This window comes from Medicago sativa, chromosome 3 (assembly GCF_051527215.1).
Source record: "Medicago sativa cultivar Bolivia chromosome 3, Bolivia_mono, whole genome shotgun sequence".
Lineage (NCBI taxonomy): Eukaryota > Viridiplantae > Streptophyta > Magnoliopsida > Fabales > Fabaceae > Medicago > Medicago sativa.
Window position 1 is genome coordinate 70,972,145 of NC_140751.1, and position 19,319 is coordinate 70,991,463.

A 19,319-nucleotide genomic window follows, 5' to 3' on the forward strand; every position below is an offset into this window, starting at 1 on the left:
GTACTGTTTTTCAGAGTTTCAGAAGTACCATAGGGAGGGTTCTGACCAGATGGACACGTATATGGTTGGATCTGTGTGTCCCAAACTCGGGTAACAGACTTTTTTCTTCATAGTTTTCATATATTCTAAAGTTTTATTTATTCATGAAGGAACAACAACAAACTGCATTGTTAAACTTCTTTGAGTAGCAAAAATAATCTTCCCAGACGTAATATTTATTTATAGATCTAACAGATACGATACGGTTATGCATGGGGCTTTGAATTTTGTATAAAAGATAAAGGGAAATGTTAAAAGGTGCATCCGGGGCACTGGTTAAAGAAGCAAATATAATAGTTTTTGTATCAGAAATTGTGTAATCAATTTCTCAAAAGAAGCCACTCTTGTTAAGAAGTCAAAAATGTCAAATGTACATGGTAGAAAAATATGTTGATTTTTAAAACATGTTTTACTATTAAAACATGTTTTACTACTTTGTTTGAAGCGGTTTTGAGGACGTTAGTCGCACCATAAAAGTCCTAGTTCTCAATCCCACAAAAACCATGAAATTCCAGTCAAAAAAGTAATTCTTATAAATGGTGGTTGTGTTTAATACAACCCCACAAAATCGACTTGTGATGTGAAGAATGCCCCCCACTTATAAACAAATTGTCAGGTCATTTCTTATCCGATGTGGGACTCGAAACAGTAATCTCTCTTTCTATCGAGAATTGAATTTAACATATCAGATTTCAATCGAATTTGAATTTCAAATCATCGTACATTGTAAGAGTATAATCTTTTGCCTAAATCAACCATTTGTTGGTAGTAACAACACTCGCTCATTATTTTTTGGGTTAAATATGTTTTTGGTCCCTATAAATATGTCAACTTTTCGTTTTAGTCCTTCTAAAATTTTCCTTCAACTTTTAGTACCTATAAAATTTTCAATCTTCACTTTTGATCCCTCTTTTAAAGTAAACTCATATGTGGAATTCATATTATTTAATAAAATTTTTGAGAAAAATTTAAAATATTATAAGAATCACTCCAAAAAAAAATTCAGAATTTTTTAACAAAACATGAATTTAATATGAATTTTTATATTTTTTACGGTTAAAAATTCATATTTAATTTGTGTTTTGTTAAAAAATTCTAATTTTTTTTAGGAAATTATTTTAGAATATTTTACACATTTCTGCACAATTTCATTAAAAAATACAAAAATTAAATTAAAAATAGGAACCAAAAGTAGTGAATGAAAATTTTATAAGGACTAAATGTTGAAGGAAAATTTTAGAGGGACTAAAACGAAAAGTTGACATATTTAAAGGGACCAAAAATATATTTAACCCTTATTTTTTAAAAGAAATATTGTGCGTTAGTTTCCGCGTTTAGAACCAATTAAATGCACGATTAGAGTGAAGCTACCAATTGGAGCTTCAATTATACGGTACATTTAGTGCATACTTGACGTAATTCCAAACACCTACATAGAAGTGTGTGTGTTCATGTATGAACTCTCCCTCAAACATTGTGGGACCTAAATAAATGGTAATTTTTTTTACAGTAAAAAGTTTCATACGATTATTGCATGTCTAAGTTTTGAACCAATTATTTTCTTGTGAGGGTGTTAAATGGGTATGTCCTTCTTTTTTTTTTTTTACTAGAAATGTGTTTGTACTTACATAACAACAAACGGTCATGTATAACTATGTTAGATCTCTTTAAAACTAACAATGTTATATCTTCTAAGTCGATGAATGTTATATTTACAATGATTAATTTTGGGGTAGATAGACATTTTCATCCTCGAATGTGTAACGAGTAATCACAATAGTCCTTCAATGTTGCGAAATTACAAAATAATTCATGATGTTGCATTTCGTTAGTTATACGAATCTCTGATGAAAACAAACACTCCTATTTCCAATTAAGAAATGTTTACATCTTTCATGTGTACTCCCTTTGTTTAACCCTCCACGCGTTAACCCGCCACATTTCGACCCTCCAAGAGCTCTAATGTCATGGTGTTAACGGAAGCATTTTAACATCAGGATTCATGAACTATTTTATAATTTTGATACATTAATGTGACTAATTGTTACAAATTCAAGATCGAAAAATGACTATTACCCATAATTTTGTCATTCAAAAATGCTTAGCAGCGCTTTGTTACACGCCCGCTTTATAAAAATACCAAAGCGGTCTTAACAAAAAAGGAGGAAAAAATTCTCAAATATCTTAGAATAAGTGACGGAGATGACATATGTGTGTGTGTGTGTGTGTGTGTGTGATTTGCTAGAACACACCTACTAATTTTTATGTACGAGTGTTTTAACAAGTTATTACTAAAAAGTTGATAAATACACATTTAGGTGTATGTTGCTACAACTACATATATTCATATATTGTTGAGTTGAAGACCATAAGGTACTTTGTATCGTGAAAGAATCTCTAACTCATGGTTGTTTTGTTGAGGTACGTGTGTCGTTCCTTCCAGTCTTGGTGGGAGATGGTTGAGTGACGTTATACTTGTAAATTGCAATATCACTATTAATACCAATTGTTACTCTTATTGTTTCAAATTATTAGTCAATATAAAAAAAAAAAACATGGGCATGGGTGAGTAATTCAAACAAAGTAGAAAGAAAATGATATTTGAAATTTTTAAGTTATAACGAGAGTGTATTTGCATGATGTGGAGCTTGGGTTTTATGAGGCAGAAGAAATATAAAAGAGAAGAGACTAATTGGAATATTAAAGGCTAATGCCTACCGTGTACACGAAAGAGTTGAATTGAAAGTTCCGGCACAAAATTGAAGATGTGTTGCGAGAAATTTCTCCTCTAATTCAGAAAACACGTACGTGTACACCACCAAAAGAAAAAACACGTACGTGTAAAGTCTTGCGCTGCTTAACCAAAGCCTTTAAGTTGAACGAGACCCATTTCTTCTAGATTTTGAATTTTTCATACACTATCCTGACATTGTTATAAATAAAAAAATTTACATATTTCAGTGGCTTAATTGCAATTTTGGCCCCCTAACTTTTCAAAAGTTGCGGTTACAGCCATCTAACTAATTTAAATACAAAACGGCCCCTTAAGTATTGAATCTTTGTCAGTTTTGGCCCCCTGATCCATTTTTGACTTAGTCGTTGATGACGTGGCACCCAAACCCCTTATGTTTGGTGCCACATGGATGTTACTTTTATTTTTTTATTTTTAAATCTTGCAGGCTTTTTTAAATTGGGAGGAAATTAAAAAAAATAGAACAAATTAAAAAAAAAAAAGGAAAAAGAAAAAGACATCAAGTTCAGCAGCGACCTCCATTGACCCAAACCCCTTCTGCACCTCAGCCTTCCTCTGCTTCACTTCCTTCTCCTCATCAGCGACCTCCATCGGCCCACATCTCCGGTCCAGAAAAAGCATCACCAAACGGATTAAAGCGTCAGTGTAATTCTTTGTCACTTTCTTATCTATGTTTTTTTCTCTGAATCTCAACTATGAGCTGGTGGTGGTCTGGTGCTATTGGTGCTGCCAAGGTATACTATCTCAATTTCCCCTTCTTCTTCTTCTTTTTTCTAGTTTCATTTATTGATATTGATTTTCTGTTATTACTTTGCAGAAGAAACTGGATGAAGATGAAGCACCAAGAAGCTTCCAGAACGTAGCTTTAGTTGTCGGCGTAACCGGCATCGTCGGCAACAGCCTCGCTGAAATTCTACCTCAAGCAGACACACCAGGCGGTAGATGGAAGGTTTACGGCGTTGCTCGCCGTCCACGACCTTCTTGGAATGCAGATCACCCTGTGGAATACATCCAATACGACATAACCGATCCAAACGACGCCACCACCAAACTCTCCATCCTCACCGACGTCACACATGTCTTCTACGTCTGTTGGGCCAGCCGTCCCAGAGAAGCTGAAAACTGTGAAATCGATGGCGCTATGCTCAAAAATGTCCTCACCGGAGGAGTGACGGATGGCGGTTGCGAAATCGCCGGAGGAGAATGCAGCGTTGCCTTTGGCTTTAGCTTCGTCGGCCATGGATAGATCGGAGTTGAATTCGAAAGGGTTTTGGGGAATTTTCCGATAGGAAGAAGAAGAAGAAGAAAGGGGTTACTTTGTTGATGTTTCTTTTTCTTTTTCCATTTTTTTTTAATTTGTTCTATTTTTTCAATTTCCTCCCAATTTAAAAAAGCATGCAAGATTTAAAAATAAAAAAATAAAAATAATATCCATGTGGCACCAAACATAAGGGGTTTGGGTGCCACGTCATCAACGACTAAGTCAAAAATGGATCAGGGGGCCAAAACTGACAAAGATTCAATACTTAAGGGGCCGTTTTGTATTTAAATTAGTTAGGGGGCTATAACCGCAACTTTTGGAAAGTTAGGGGGCCAAAATTGCAATTAAGCCTATTTCATTTTATTAAATAGAAGATGTATAGGAGTGTATTTTTCTTTAATAAAGTTTTACTTGTAATGATGATCGAGTGCGATTTCAAAATATTGGCGTTATTATATAGGAGTTTATTTTTATTTAAAAATAATATATATTTATTATTGAGATTAGAATGATCAAATTTGTTATAGTTTTTTTAGGGAGAATTTATTACGGTTAGAATCAATTTCAAAGCACATAAACTTACAATTTAATGGATCCATCCATGCATATATTTTACACTGATAGTATCGTATAAAAATTAGTTGATGATTGGAGAATTTTGATTTGGGTTATGCTACTACCTAGTGTTTCCGGGGCATTGATTAAAGATAAAAAAAAGGAAATTATTATTAAAAAGGGAAAGAAAACTTTTTAACTTTTTTTTTCATGGAAAGAAAACTTTTTAATTTTTTATGGATTGATTGCACAATTTTAATACAACAAATACTATATAATTTTCTTTTTTAGTATTTTTAATTAGTGTCCCGGGACCGGTTAGCATTCCCTTCTTATTTTTATATAAACAAAAACAAGCACGTAAAGTTGATCTAAATTTAGACTAAATGCGTTTAGTATGGATAATACTTGGGTGACATTGTGGTTGGTGACATTAGCCAACCACGATGTCACAAGTATACAAAGAAGCAATAAAATATTGTGAAAGAGAAAGAAGAAAGACACTTGTAATATTTCGGTTGGTCAATGTCACAATGTCACCAACCACAATGTCACGCAAGTGCTACCCGTTTAGTATTTTGCATATGGAGTAAAAATCTAGAGTAGTCCTTCTCAAAAAGGAAAAGTCATGCTAACTTGCGCCCCAAAGGCACAAGTTAAAAAGCTTAAAATAGAAATTAAAAATAAATTTTATATTAAAAGTATAACTTTTGTAATTTTTAAGATATTGAATGCGAAAGTTTCAAGAAAAATTTTCTACATTTGTTTTCTTAACTCTTGCCTCAGGCGCTAAATTAGCATTTCCCAAAGAAAAAATAAACCTAGTGTAGTAGTCTCCCTAAAATCTACATATATAGTCCACGACCTATAAATAGTTAAGCGAATGATCATGACGAAGTAACCTTTTCTAATTATGACAGCACCACGTGTGAGATTCAGGTGTAGGGTTGGCAAACAAATATGGTCTTGACGGACTTAACATATTTCTTTTTAGTATAGCTCTTGATTCGCACATAGTATTTGATAAATTGTTCATGTAAATTGTAAAGTTGATAGCAGTTAAAATATATTCCATCCGTTTTAAAATGAGTGTCGCTTTAGCCAAAAAAAATTGTTTCAAAATGAATGTCGCTTTCAGTTTCAAATGCAATAATAACTTTTTCTTTTCAATTATACCTTCCAATTAATATTTTGCACACTACTTCCAAAGTATTACTTTTAAAACTAACCAATAGTTAATAAGGATAATTTGGTAAAATAATCATTCTCTTTCTTTTAATCATTGCATTTCTTAATATGTGTGTAAACACCTAAAACGACACTCATTTTAAAACGGAGGGAGTAGTTTTTTCTTAAGTTAGTTAAAACTCAAAATATAGTTAATTGTTAAGTAGTTTATGTTTAACTATATACGTACAAGTAAAAGTGAAACACTACAAATTATGCTTAAGTTAGAAGCAATTCAAAAATTAGCAAAAGTATATTAAAATTGATTACACACTTTTAGAGATTTTTCTAAATGAGTTAAACTAATCTACTGAATTAATATAGAATCACATTTTAAGTTCTCAAGTCTCCTTAAAAAAAAAAAGTTCCCAAGTCAACACCATCAAATCAACTCAAGTTTTATATACACTTCTAGAGTTAATTTCAAATAACTATAAGTTGAACTAAACATAGTGTGTGTTTGGTATGGCGTTTGTGCCATCCAAACCTGAGTTTAATTTCCCAAACGAGATTTTACTCTTTGCAATGATGTTTGGACAAAACAAAAAGTAATTCTGGCAAACCACGTTTCTGAGTTAAACGTGAGTTTCACAGAAGCTGCAATTCTAAGCTCCTGCGTTTCCTAGAATCAATTCTGCAACAACTAAACTTTATTTACCAGCTTTGCCCCTTTCATCTGCAGCTATATCCAGTTTCATGTTTCACAGCCGTTTTTTCCAATTGGTTTATAGGTTAGAGATGAAACATTAACTGGGCTCTATTATATTTTCCAAGACAACCCGACCCATTAATTTAAGTGACCAACTGATTTTATTTTTAATAAAAAAATAACGTTTTTCTTCAAACCGGCCTAGGCGAGCTTACGCAACCCTTTTGTTCTTGTATTGTATTAGAAATAATACCTCAATTGATCAAAATAATATCAAAATAACTCTTATAAATAAATATTATTTTAAAATGAAGGATAATTTGGTCATTACACACTCAAAATCAATTTTCATTCAAACTATACAAACAACATCACCTAATAAGAATCACTTCTATTAAAGTGTATCCAAACATAATCAATTCACATTCAACTCACTTTTAACCAAAATCAATTCTCTCAAACTCAATTCTATCAAAATCAATTCCCGCCACCGCCATACCAAACACACACATAAACTAACATACATGGCAAAATGTAATTGACTAGAAAAAACTATTGTAATTAACCAAACTATTTATTAAGCCATACTCACATACACGTATAAAGCAAAGTGCATTCTTGAATTGAATATGTCTTCTTCTTTTCTTAGTTTTAAGGCATTGAATGTGTCTTCTTGACATTAAAAATATATAGAAGAATCAGATTAGTATTTTTATGAAGAAGGTGCTGTATTAGTTTAGCATTAGATTAATGTTAGATTGAGAAAAGAATACAAGAAGGGTCAACATAATTTGAGGAAAAAAAATGGAGAGATCGACAAATGTCATATAATGAAAGCATTTGAGTGGGAAGGTTGGTGTAGTTCTAGTATTTTTGTTTAGGTCTTTCTTCTTCTATTACGTGCTGTGTTGTGCTGGTTGTGTTTTTTTGAATTTGAAATGAAACTTAGGTGTGTGTCGGGTTAGATAGCAGAGTTTTCGGATCCAACTACGTACGAAAAATGCCACGCGTCTTAAATGCAATTATGAGAATCTAAGATATTCTGCAAGCGTCAATCTCCTTTGACATGCGGTCCCACACGTGTCGCTGTTTCGCTTGTTACGTTCATCGCTTTCATTGGACAACTGGAATAGCTATATTAAAGTGAACCTTCTCTTAAATCAACACTTGAACAATCACCTTCTCTTCCTTTTACGTATCTTACACGCTCCTCCCTCTTCATTTCTAGTATTTCAACATATTTTTTGCATGCTAATATTTTCTTCATTGTACCACTACGTACAAGTGTGAGTGATATGTCTCACATCGGATAGAAAAGTAAGGTTGAACACATTATAAATAAGAGGATCCATAAACTCATTCCGTAAAAATGTAGATCTCTCTCTCGCTAGTGTAGTTGTTCTAGCCTAGATGTGGACGGTCCACCAGAGCTCCCCTATGTGACCCAACAACCACATGGTTTACTTTACTTCTAAATTGATCACATGCATGTTAATCAAATAATTGAATGTTTATTTGCTTTCGATAGATACAAAACCTATAAGTTACATCGTATAATAAAGAGAAATGATATTTATTTTTACTCTCTCATGCTTATATTGCACTTTTACTTTCTCTCTATTACTTTATTTTTCGTGTTATTACATTTTATTTTTGCAAAATTATGTTTTTGGATGTATAGTTGATATTCAACTAAGACAGAACATCCGACCAAAATTTACTAGCAATTGGACGGTAAAAGAGTAAATGTTTGGATGTTTCGTTTAAATTACATTTGTCCACAAGCATTGAAATCTTCGATGGAGCCAAATTGTTCCAAGCAACTATATTTAAAGGGGAATATGCTACATCTTTAATATTAGTTATCAATGCATAAGCTTCTTCTACGGGAAGCATACTATCAATGTCAAGGTACCGATTTCATGCATCTTTCGTATGAACTTGTTGTTGATGGAGTAATAATTTAGTTGAGGTTCGCCTAGATGTCCTAAGTTGTTTTTGTTTTGCTTCAAATGATTGACACCGAGAAAGGAGCTTTGTCTCTTAGTTGTGGATTCTCCAGCTTCTTCAGTAGAGTATTTTTTTAGATGGGTAGATTTTGATATTTTGAAGGGCAAAAAATGCAATTTTTTTTGGGGTTAAAAAGAAAATTTTCAAATTTTCGTAGGGACGAAAAATTTATTTAAGCACTCTTATTTCAATTATTTTTCTAGTATTGATTAAGAGAAAGAATATGAAAAAACTAATTGTTAAAACTAAATTCATTATGTTATTTTTATGGATGTTTTAGTAACTCGTTGATACTTTTTCCATTAAAAAAATGTTATGTGTACATACAAATTGACATTCCACACCCTAAAAACATATAGTTTTTCCTTCCTTAAAAAAAACATATAGTTTGATATGTTTTGTATTTTTTAACAATTATTTCCTCATGTATCGTATTAAAAATAAATTATATTAGATTCGAAGTGTATTTTTATTTTTGGAAGATGTTGAATGCAATGTCGTGTTTTGTGTATTCAAATAATACAACCCAAAAAGCAACTAATCTCTATCTTGGAGTACATTTTTTTTTTTTTGGGTCAATTACTTTAGAATACAATTTTTGTTACGTTATGCTAGCGTCCAGAGAGACACTCCTATGTCCATCTGTCCTCTTTTTCTACTACACTGTCATCCCTTCTTCTTTCCATTCAAATCTTTCTCTGTTGCGGTTAATTGAGTTTGGGGAGTGAACCAGTGGCGGAGCCAGAAATTTTATAGCGCCTGGACAAAAAAATTAATCACAAATTCACATGTGACATAATATATAAATAGTCATAAATTGAAATAAAATAGACTCGTCATTTTGTCAACAAAAGCACAATTTGAAATAAGAGAGATGAAACATAACTTGTCAACAGTGTGCTAAATAAAATTAGGAGATAAATGCCCTTTTTGAGACTTCTTTGCCGTGCATGCTTGAATAATATCAACATCATCAAGTGACTTGAATATCTCCCGCTCGGTATAACATATCATCAAGTCATTGAATCGCACATCGTTGATCTTGTTGATAACAATTCTTTCTCACTGGCTTATAAAATTATTTTACTAGCTTATTGACAAGGCTTGACAACTGGTGGACTTTCAACTTTTTTTAGGTATGATGTGATTTGTAGAAGTGATTGTAAGTTGTAACTTGATAGTATGTCATTTTGTCTAATAAGCTATTATGAATAGTGGTTCAAATTTTGTTATTACCATAAATTAAATGAGCAATGGAGTATATATAGATTTTGATTTATGTGAGTATTGAATATTGGTTTGGGTGAATGGTATAATAGTTCATAGTTAGGGAGATTATTCTAGTTAAGTTACTTCAAGAATTTATTCTAAAAATTGATTATAGTAATCAATTTCAAATTCCAAGGATATTGATTATAATATTTTATTATATTGATTAAACTAATCTTAGTGGTAATTTTATGAATTATTCATTTTAAGAATTTATAGTAGAAAAGAAAATATATAAAAAAAAAGAAGATAAAACAATGATAAGTTTTAGTGACAGTCGCAACCATAGGTAGAGGTTCTTAATGTTTTTTAAAATGGTATCCTTAAAATAACCTACAGTTTTTTTCTCAGACATTTAGCTACGACAATTTGCCATTAAGTGACAGATTTCGGCTGTCACTACAAGTCAATTTTCTTGTAATGATACAAAGAATGTATGGGTTGAGCCCGGGCATGTGCCCCGGCTCGCCGGGTGGTAAAATCACCCCTGGAGAGAATGACACAATTGTAGCAAAATGGCACTTAACACCATCTGCATGGACCTGTCCATCCTCGTCCACATTGGTATGTTTTTGTTTCTGCCTTGGAATGCCACAATTGACCAAACTTCTTCCTCATTTGTTTTATGTGTCTCGCAGTTCTTCCTTTTCTCCTTTATTTGTTTTTATTTTTTTGAATAACCGTGTTTGGGGGTAGTTAGTAGGAATGTAGAATGACTCGAGAATTTGAAAATGAGTATAAATAACTATGTTGTATATATTCTGTGAGTAACTCCTTAAGGGTAATTTTGAAATAAAAAGTAGGCTACACCAAATCATATGTCATCAATTAAATGACGCGACATACAACTTGATGACGTAAAATCATTTAGGTGAATTAATTTTTTTTTTCAATTCTTTAATAAAATTACAAAAATGAATAATTTTTGCGGTTGAAAGTGAAGTTTTTAAGGGGTATTAATGTAATTTCGTTGGTGTTGATTGTTCCGCATCATGTTGTTTGTCATTCCATTTAGAATATGTAACATCATTATTTTTCAAGGGACGAAATTGAGTGATTTCTAAATAGGAGGACCAATCGGTATTGGCTTGGGACTTGGGAGTGTGCTCCTCCTCAAGGTCTTAGGTTCGATTTTCTCCAGTGTCAATATGGGTGGGTTAATTTAGCTTCTTCAAAAAAAAAAATAGGAGGACCAATTTCATGAGTGAATTAAAATAAAGGGACAAAAGTTGCAATTAAGCCTAAAATAAGTATAATGTACACAACTTTTCAAGGTCAGATTAATTATAATCTTCATCTCCAACAAGTCGGATCTCTATCTCTCTCTCTCTCTCTCTCTCTCTCTCTCTCTCTCTCTCTCTCTCTCTCTCTCTCTCTCTCTCTCAGTTTTCTCTTCCATCTTCCTCATTCAGGGGTGTTTTGGGTCAACATAGATCTAAGTTGTTTCATCGTGATTCTGTCGTATGAGTGCGACGTTGTGTTGTGTGTCGTTTTGTGTGTTGTTTGATTTTCCGTCTTGAAGTGGTGTTCATTTGGTTTATGTTGAAAAATTAGTTATGGAATCAATGATTTATACGTCAACGTTGCATATCCAAAGTCATGGGTATTCAGACCACTCTTATCATATTATTTGTAGGAATTTTATAGTTGTATACTATTAATTTGTATGATATGAGTTTATTCGCATTTTCATCTTTTACATTTTTAGGGATGTTATATGATGTACTCTATTAATTTGAATGAATGAATATAATTGTTTTTGTTAAAATAAAAAAGTCAATCTAATTATATTTCACTTGTCCTAAAACAAATGACTCATTTGACCATTTCAGACATATTAAAAAAATGCATAAATATTTTATTTTTATCAAAATATAAAGAACAAACCTGGGTCTCTGGAATACATTTATGACCATTGAAATAAAAGAGTTAAGACACTTAAATATTTGACTCTATAAAAGAATGTTAATGAATTGTCATAAATGTATATAGAGTAAGGGAAATGTTAACTTGTGCCCTTAAGACACAAGTTAATGATTCAAATATAGAAAAAACTTATTGGAATGTGTGTATTGCATTTAATATTAAACTTTTTAATCATTTAAATGCACAAAATTTTATAAGAAGTTTCTTCTTTTAGGTTTCTTAACATGTGCCATAAGGGCACAAGTTAACACTACCCATAGAGTAATTGTTTTAGGGTCTTGCTAACCGGTGACTTTAGGGCAATGGTTAAGTAACCTACAAATAGAAATTTTGTTTTGGAAATATAATATGTTACTTTTGATCAAATAATGATTACACAACTTTTTTTTTATTATTATAAAAATACACTTGTTTTGGATGTTTAACCAATGCTCTTATGACACTTGTTAGCATTCTCCTTTTTTTAATTGTTATAATATTGGTAAGAAGTTTCCAAGACCGTTTAAGAGTGATTAATTTACGCTAGAAAACTTGTAGGGAACTCAAGGTGGATTATCCCCTCCCAACTGAATTTTTTTTCCATACGCATGAGTTGGAAATCGAACCCGTAACCACATGCTTATGAAGGAGCTCAAGCCTCTCACCACTTGAATCAATCCATTATTGGTTACCGAGTGAAATATATCTAGAAAAAAACTCACGTAACATTAATCTCTATTATATATATTTGCCTTATTTTTTTTGAGAAGTACACTTGTCACTCAATCTTGCTTAACCTCATTAATTGCTCTTACACAAATACACAATTGTTCTCACAGTTGATCATGATTGGTTTCTACCACATTTACATTAATCCACATCAGCACATTGATTGTTGTTAAAAGCAAATCATGCATATCTTTTCTCACATAAAGAACAATCAACTCATTTTTATTATTTGAGCAACAATCGTGGGTAGGTTACTCCTTCTCTTTTGAATTCTTTCTATATTTTTCTTTCAAATTATTCAAGTGCTCCTTCAAATCAAAATAAAAGAGAGAGAGCTCTCTATTCATTCCAAGTATGTGTCTCCCTCACCTCTCTAATCCGCTCCCCATTTTCTCTCTTTTGACTCGCTCTCTTTCTTTTTCATTTTTTCTCCTCTTCAATCTCCCATTCTTTGAAACCATTCTTGGGCCCAAATTTTTTTGATAAAATCTATGACCACACACAACATTTTTTACGAGGAAATGAATATTTTGTATTTTTATTTTTGTCTTAAATTTGTTTTATTCTCTATTTCTTTGTCTGTGTTCCCATTTTAACCTAATTTTTATTTTATGATGATTCAAGATTATTGAGTTTTGGTTTTATGTTTACCTTTTTACTAGAGCATCGATCTTAATATGGAAGATATTTTTATAAATTATTTTGGTTAACATGATGCTTTTTAATTAATTTTTTTAGAGGAATTTGGGAGTCCATCGTAGATATTCGCGTTATAATGTGTATGATCATTTTGCCGCTAAGTTCTTTGGGAAATTGTCTTGCTGGTGTTAGTAAATATGTTGGAATGGTAAATGATAAATAAAATGTAGTCCATGTTGAGTGTATGAATCATGATGAAAAACTTAACAAAATGTAATTATATGAAAAAATATTTATACTAAAAAATATAGTTAGAATTAATTTCAAGCTCTTTTTTGATATTTTTTTATGAAGAAAAATAATAATTCTACTATATCAATTCAAAAAATTGTTTTTTTATTGTGTAGGAAGAGTGATTTTATTGTGAAACATACCCATTTACGATAAAACAATCAATCGTTAGCATTTCATTTCACTGATTATTTTTTAAATGGCATTTTTTTTAGATAAAAGATCCCTACTCTATCATATTTTTCAAGAATATTTTTAAAAATAAAAAACTGTTCAATATTAAAAAATAATAATTTTTTATTGTGATATATACACACACACGCGCATATATATATATATATATATATATATATATATATATATATATATATATATATATATATATATATATATGGATAGGATCAAATGACACCATGGTGTCAAAATTTGTTTGACACCAAATCTTATCCATTCATTACATTTAATCCAAAGGTTAAAAATTATCCCTAATATAATTCTCCTACACCAATTTCTTCCTCTATCATCTATTAAGAAAAAATGGAAAACATTTATGGTCATAAATTCATTATCAATCATTGTTTTTTTTTCTGTCATTTTTTATTACTTATTTTTTTTATTGAGCATTGTTATGAGTGACACGAAAAGGAAGAATATAACATGACGAGTGGTAAAACAATTTAATTAGCAGCAATTTTTTGAGAGGCAGTTAGCAACAACGGTGAAAGAAAAATAATCATTTTAGTGTTTTGATTAAATGGGTGACTTTTTTAATACAATTTATTTAATTATCGGTGGTGATGGCTGATGACTGACCCAATCAACCGTAAGTATGATTTTTTTTAACCCTAAGCAAGAATAATAAGTGGTAAAAATGGGGAAAAAATGGAAATGATTGATAATGAATTTATGATAAAGATTTTTTTAATTAGGTGATAAAGAGAGAAATTGGTGTAGGAGAATTATATTATGGATAGTTTTTAACCTTTGGATTAAATGTAATGAATGGGTGAGATTTGGTGTCAAACTAATTTTGACACCATGGTGTCATTTGATCCTATCCCATATATATATATATATATATATATATATATATATATATATATTATTTTATACACATTTAAATTTTAAAAAGGGAAGTTTTTTTCTTGAAATAAAAATGTTACATATTAAATAAAGACAAATTAATTTGTACAATAAGAAATTGAACTTTTTTAGGCATTAATGATGATTGATCAAGTCTTTGATGATATTTGATTGCATAAAGATTCATTTCAATTTTCATGACCATGCTTTCATGTTCTTATTAAATATCAATTTAATCAATTCTTATCACATTCTATTATTACTGTTTTACTATTCTATCATTAAAAAATGACAATGTTTTAAAAGAATATAGTTAGAATTAATTTCAAACTCTTTTTTGATATTTGTTTATGAAGAAAAAAATTAATTCTACTATATCAATGCAAAAAATTACGCTTTTGTTGTGTAGGAAGAATGATTTTATTGTGAAACATACCCATTTATGATATAACAATCAATAGTTAGCATTTCATTTAACCGATTATTTTTTAAATGGCTATTTTTTTAGATAAGAGATCCCCTACTCTATCACATTTTTCAAGAATATTTTAAAAAAATAAAAAAAAAAGTGTTCAATGTTAAAAAATAATAATGTTTTTATAGTGATATATGTATATATATTATATGTATTTTATACACATTTAAATTTTAAAAAAGGAAGTTTTTTTTCTTGAAATAAAAAGTTACGTATTAAATAATGACAAATTAATTTGTACAGTAGGAGATTGAATTTTTTTAGGCATTAATAATGATTGATCAAGGCTTTGATGATATTTGATTGCATAAAGATTGATTTCAATTTTTATGACCATGCTTTGATGTTCTTATTAAATATCAATTTAATCAATTCTTATCACATTATTCTATTACTTTTTTACTATTCTATTTAGGGATGACAATTGGACCCAGGCCTGATGGACACCCGCAAAAAATACCCACAATGGGTAGGTAAAACCCCGCTTTTATGGGTATGGGCTTGGGTCCGGGTAATTACCCGCAAATTTAGATGGGTATGGGTGCGGGTAAGGGCACTATACTACCCAGACCCGCAACCCGCATATACATATTTATATAATATAATAAATATTTTTATTTATTTTTGGTGTACAATTACTTAATTTATTTAGCTATTTAAGCATAAACGCTCACGTGCTAAAAATTTATGATTTAAATCAATTTGATGTTTATTTTAGCATGCACTTTTTTATATGTATTTTGAATGTTTTTATTTTGATTTTCGAGGAATATTTTGGATGATTTTTTATTTGGCTAAATACTACGATTTCTACTATTTTATGAGTTGCTTTAAAAAAAATTGTATCATAGTTTTATTTCAATTGTGATGTTTTTTATTGTCATTTTATAATTAAAGTGTGGGTAATGGGTACGGGTATGGGCACTCAGGTGCCCATAGGGTATGGGGAAGGGTACTAAAGTTGTTACCCACGAGGGTACGGGCATTTTTTTACAAACATGGGCATGAGGAAGGGTACTATAGTACCCTACCCATTGGGTACCCATTGCCATAACAATGACTATATTTTTAAAAGTTATAGTTAGAATTAATTTCAAGCTCTTTTTTGATATTTTTTTATGAAGGAAAAAAATAATTCTACAATATCAATACAAAAAATTGTGTCTTTATTGTGTAGGAAGAGTGATTTTATTGTGAAACATACCCATTTACGATCCACTTGTGTTGTAATTCTAAAAAGATTTACACTTTTTTTCCGAAAATGGTCATGTTGATAAAGTTTGGTAAAACTTTTGGCTTAGAAAATTGGCATCCAAACTTCATTGTTATAATTTTCAGTTAGTAGGTGAATGAACTTGACTGACTCAAACAATGCCTAATAATGCATAGTCGATGGTATTTGGTTTTTTAGACATTGATAGGATAATGATCTTAATTCATTTGATTTGATTTGATCTTTATATATGTTCTTTTTTTCTTAATTTTGTTATGTTCTACATTTTTTTTACAAGAATGTTATGTTCCACATAATATTAATCATTCTATAACAGTATATTATTGTTGGAGTTATTTTGGAATAAATATATAAATCAACGATTCAGATTCTATTTTCATAAAACATTATCATTAATTATCGTAAAAGAAATCAATACATGAATAATATAACATGCACATGTTCCAATTCCGTCGTTTTTAAATATGAATCAACTATTAATGTAAAAAAAATTATCAATCAATGTGTTTGACTTCTATTGCTTGGAATGGAAATCTTATATATCAAATAAAATGTATAATTAAATTAAAGGAATGATTAAATGACAATAAAAATTCACGAATGAATTTATATGAAAAATAACCGTTCAAATCAGACTTAACAAAAAGATACAAATAAGAATATGTACATTTTGCATATCCTTTTAGTTAGTAATCTCAACAATAGTGCACCAAAGATCATATGCAAATCTTCTCCCATTTTCATTTTCTCTAAGATAAAAAAAAAACGATGTTACCCCTTTAATTGTTTCGTACATAGGTACCATTTCATACCTTAATATATATTTATATATGTGAAGTAAAAATATTTATTAGAAATGGTAATGTTTACATTTGGATTGGATTCATATTAGACGCACCAAAATATAAAAGTTTTTTAGTAGTTTATTTTAAAATTTATTTTTTGGTATATGCAAATTTCACAATGGTAAATCTTTGTAGTAAACATTTGTCTTGCAAAAATTATAAAGTAAAATGGCATGTTTATTTTTTTAATGATCATTAATTGCTCAAGGATGTATGCATCACGTATGCATATGTTTTTTTTTACATCAAGATTTTTTGTTCTTTTAAAAAGTTCTATTTCTTTTGTCAAATAAAAAAAAACCACCGTATAGTGTAGATGTCTTAACTCAACTTGCAAAAATGTTGAAATCGTTAGGCGATAATGTGACATGGTTTAAACTTTGACTCCTCCAAATACGTGTTTGAGTTTCTAATGACTATTGTCATTTCATCTATCTAAAAAAACACGGTGTATTCTTTAAATGAGATTATTCCATAATTATATGCCTTCATTTTATTATGAAAGTTTCTGACAAATTTTTTGTCTATTTTATTTTTGGAGGGAAAAAAAGGAAGAGTTTATTATTTTATTTTTTTGGTTACTTTTTTTTCCTTGACGCCGAAGAGTTTATTATTTAATTTGTCTGTTTCAATGCTACTTGGAATTTTTATCTATTCAATCTATTTTAAAATTTACTCATATGCTTTAAATGGTCAATGTAACGGAGGGAGTATTTGTATTAGTCAAAAGACACATGAGCCTTCAAAAAAATATTTGTTGCTAAAAAAAAATGAGCCTTCAAAAAAAGAATCATTAGTTGCTCGATAAAGTAGGTTTTAAGTTTTAACGGTCCATGATTTTTGCCTCCATCTCATGTTAATTTGTTGGTTAAAGACATTTATTTTAAATCATTTTAATTGATGAAAAACTCCAATCAACAAACAATCAATGATAAGATGATCAATAATTTTAATGAGTCTTTCAATTTTAAAATCTCAGCATTTATTTCTTTTATTGCATTCTCAAGTATTTCTATACTGCATAACAAAATTTTTGCAAATTTTTTTTTTAAATATTGTAACTAATTTACTACCATCCATCAATTATTCCTTTAATTTGTTAATCAACTTATTAAACTATGGTGGTGCAATGTGGATTAACAATATCGGTTTGTAATTTTCCACTATAAATAAGGTTTGAGTTTTGCACAAATCAATGAACATCGCATTTGTTTTCTATTTTGCACTCGCCGATCCATAAAACTCATTACTTTGTATTGTTACAAAATTTTGTTCTTTGGAATAGCAACAAAAATACCCCTAAGCAAGAATTAATTTATTATTTTACTTACATGGGAGGAATTTCGCTGATGTATAAGAATTTATTCCAATCAATCTTCACTCAGTGAGGCAAAGTTTAACTCCATTGCGATCTTAAAGTTCTATGTGTATTGAATAATACTTTTTGTAATAGGTAAGCATACTTTAGTTTATGTATATCACTTTGTTTTTAGATTTTGGATGACATGCTCTAGATGGTTAGTGTAACTGTTGGCTTTAAGGTCTGATGAGTACATTATAGAGAATCACGGGATATAACTACGTTGTAGCCATGAATTTGTGTTACAAATGATATTGTCTTGCACATTAGCCATGAGTTGACCCTTTTTAATTTTTCATCAAATATGTATTAGTCTACTTGAAGTCATAAATTAGTAATTTGGTATAATTTAATTTTTCAATTATAACTGGGATCAACCAAAAACCGGGCATATTTAAATTGCATGAAATTGAATCAGATCAGATTTTTTTAAATGAAGCATCTTAACCGAACTGAACTGTCAGTATTTCAAATTTTAGATCAAATAAGTGTTTTCCTTATAATTGAATGAAACCACAAGACCAATATATATAAGTAAACTTCTCATCGGTATGAATGTATGATCAATGTAATAATTTACCAGATGAACATTTTCTTGAAATCAACTTAGCTGGTGAACTTAAAATAATAACAACAAAAAGGGAGCCAAATTCCTGTTTTACATGCTAGATAAAGCAGAGTAGTTAAGTCGTAATAACATTTCTTTTTATTATTTTTTTGACAGGTTTAATAGCATTTCTTAAACTTTTCCTTATCACTAAATTGTTTGTTGATAAACTTAATTTTTATTTGACTCAAGCGTTTCTCTAAATTAAAAACTACCATGTTGCTATAATTTTTTTATCACATTATAGATTGAAAGTTTTTGCCGCTGTTTAACAATTACTATTCTCCGTCAAGGAATTTGTAGAGCACACAATATAGATATTTCCTTTCAATCGAATTTTCTCAATCGAAATGGCGAATTCATGACCACAAGTCAAGTCTGTCGTTCAT

The 19,319-nt window shown here is 30.1% G+C and overlaps 1 protein-coding gene across 1 annotated transcript; it reads left to right on the forward strand.

The window, feature by feature from the left end:
* Positions 1 to 3,286: 3,286 nt before the first annotated feature.
* LOC146939777 ((S)-8-oxocitronellyl enol synthase CYC2-like) lies at positions 3,287 to 4,561 on the forward strand. The gene is made up of 2 exons (XM_085753280.1): positions 3,287 to 3,525; positions 3,609 to 4,561. The coding sequence occupies exons 1-2, from the start codon at positions 3,487 to 3,489 to the stop codon at positions 4,035 to 4,037; spliced, it is 468 nt and encodes a 155-aa protein (XP_085609406.1). The 5' UTR covers positions 3,287 to 3,486; the 3' UTR covers positions 4,038 to 4,561.
* The last annotated feature ends 14,758 nt before the right edge of the window (positions 4,562 to 19,319 follow it).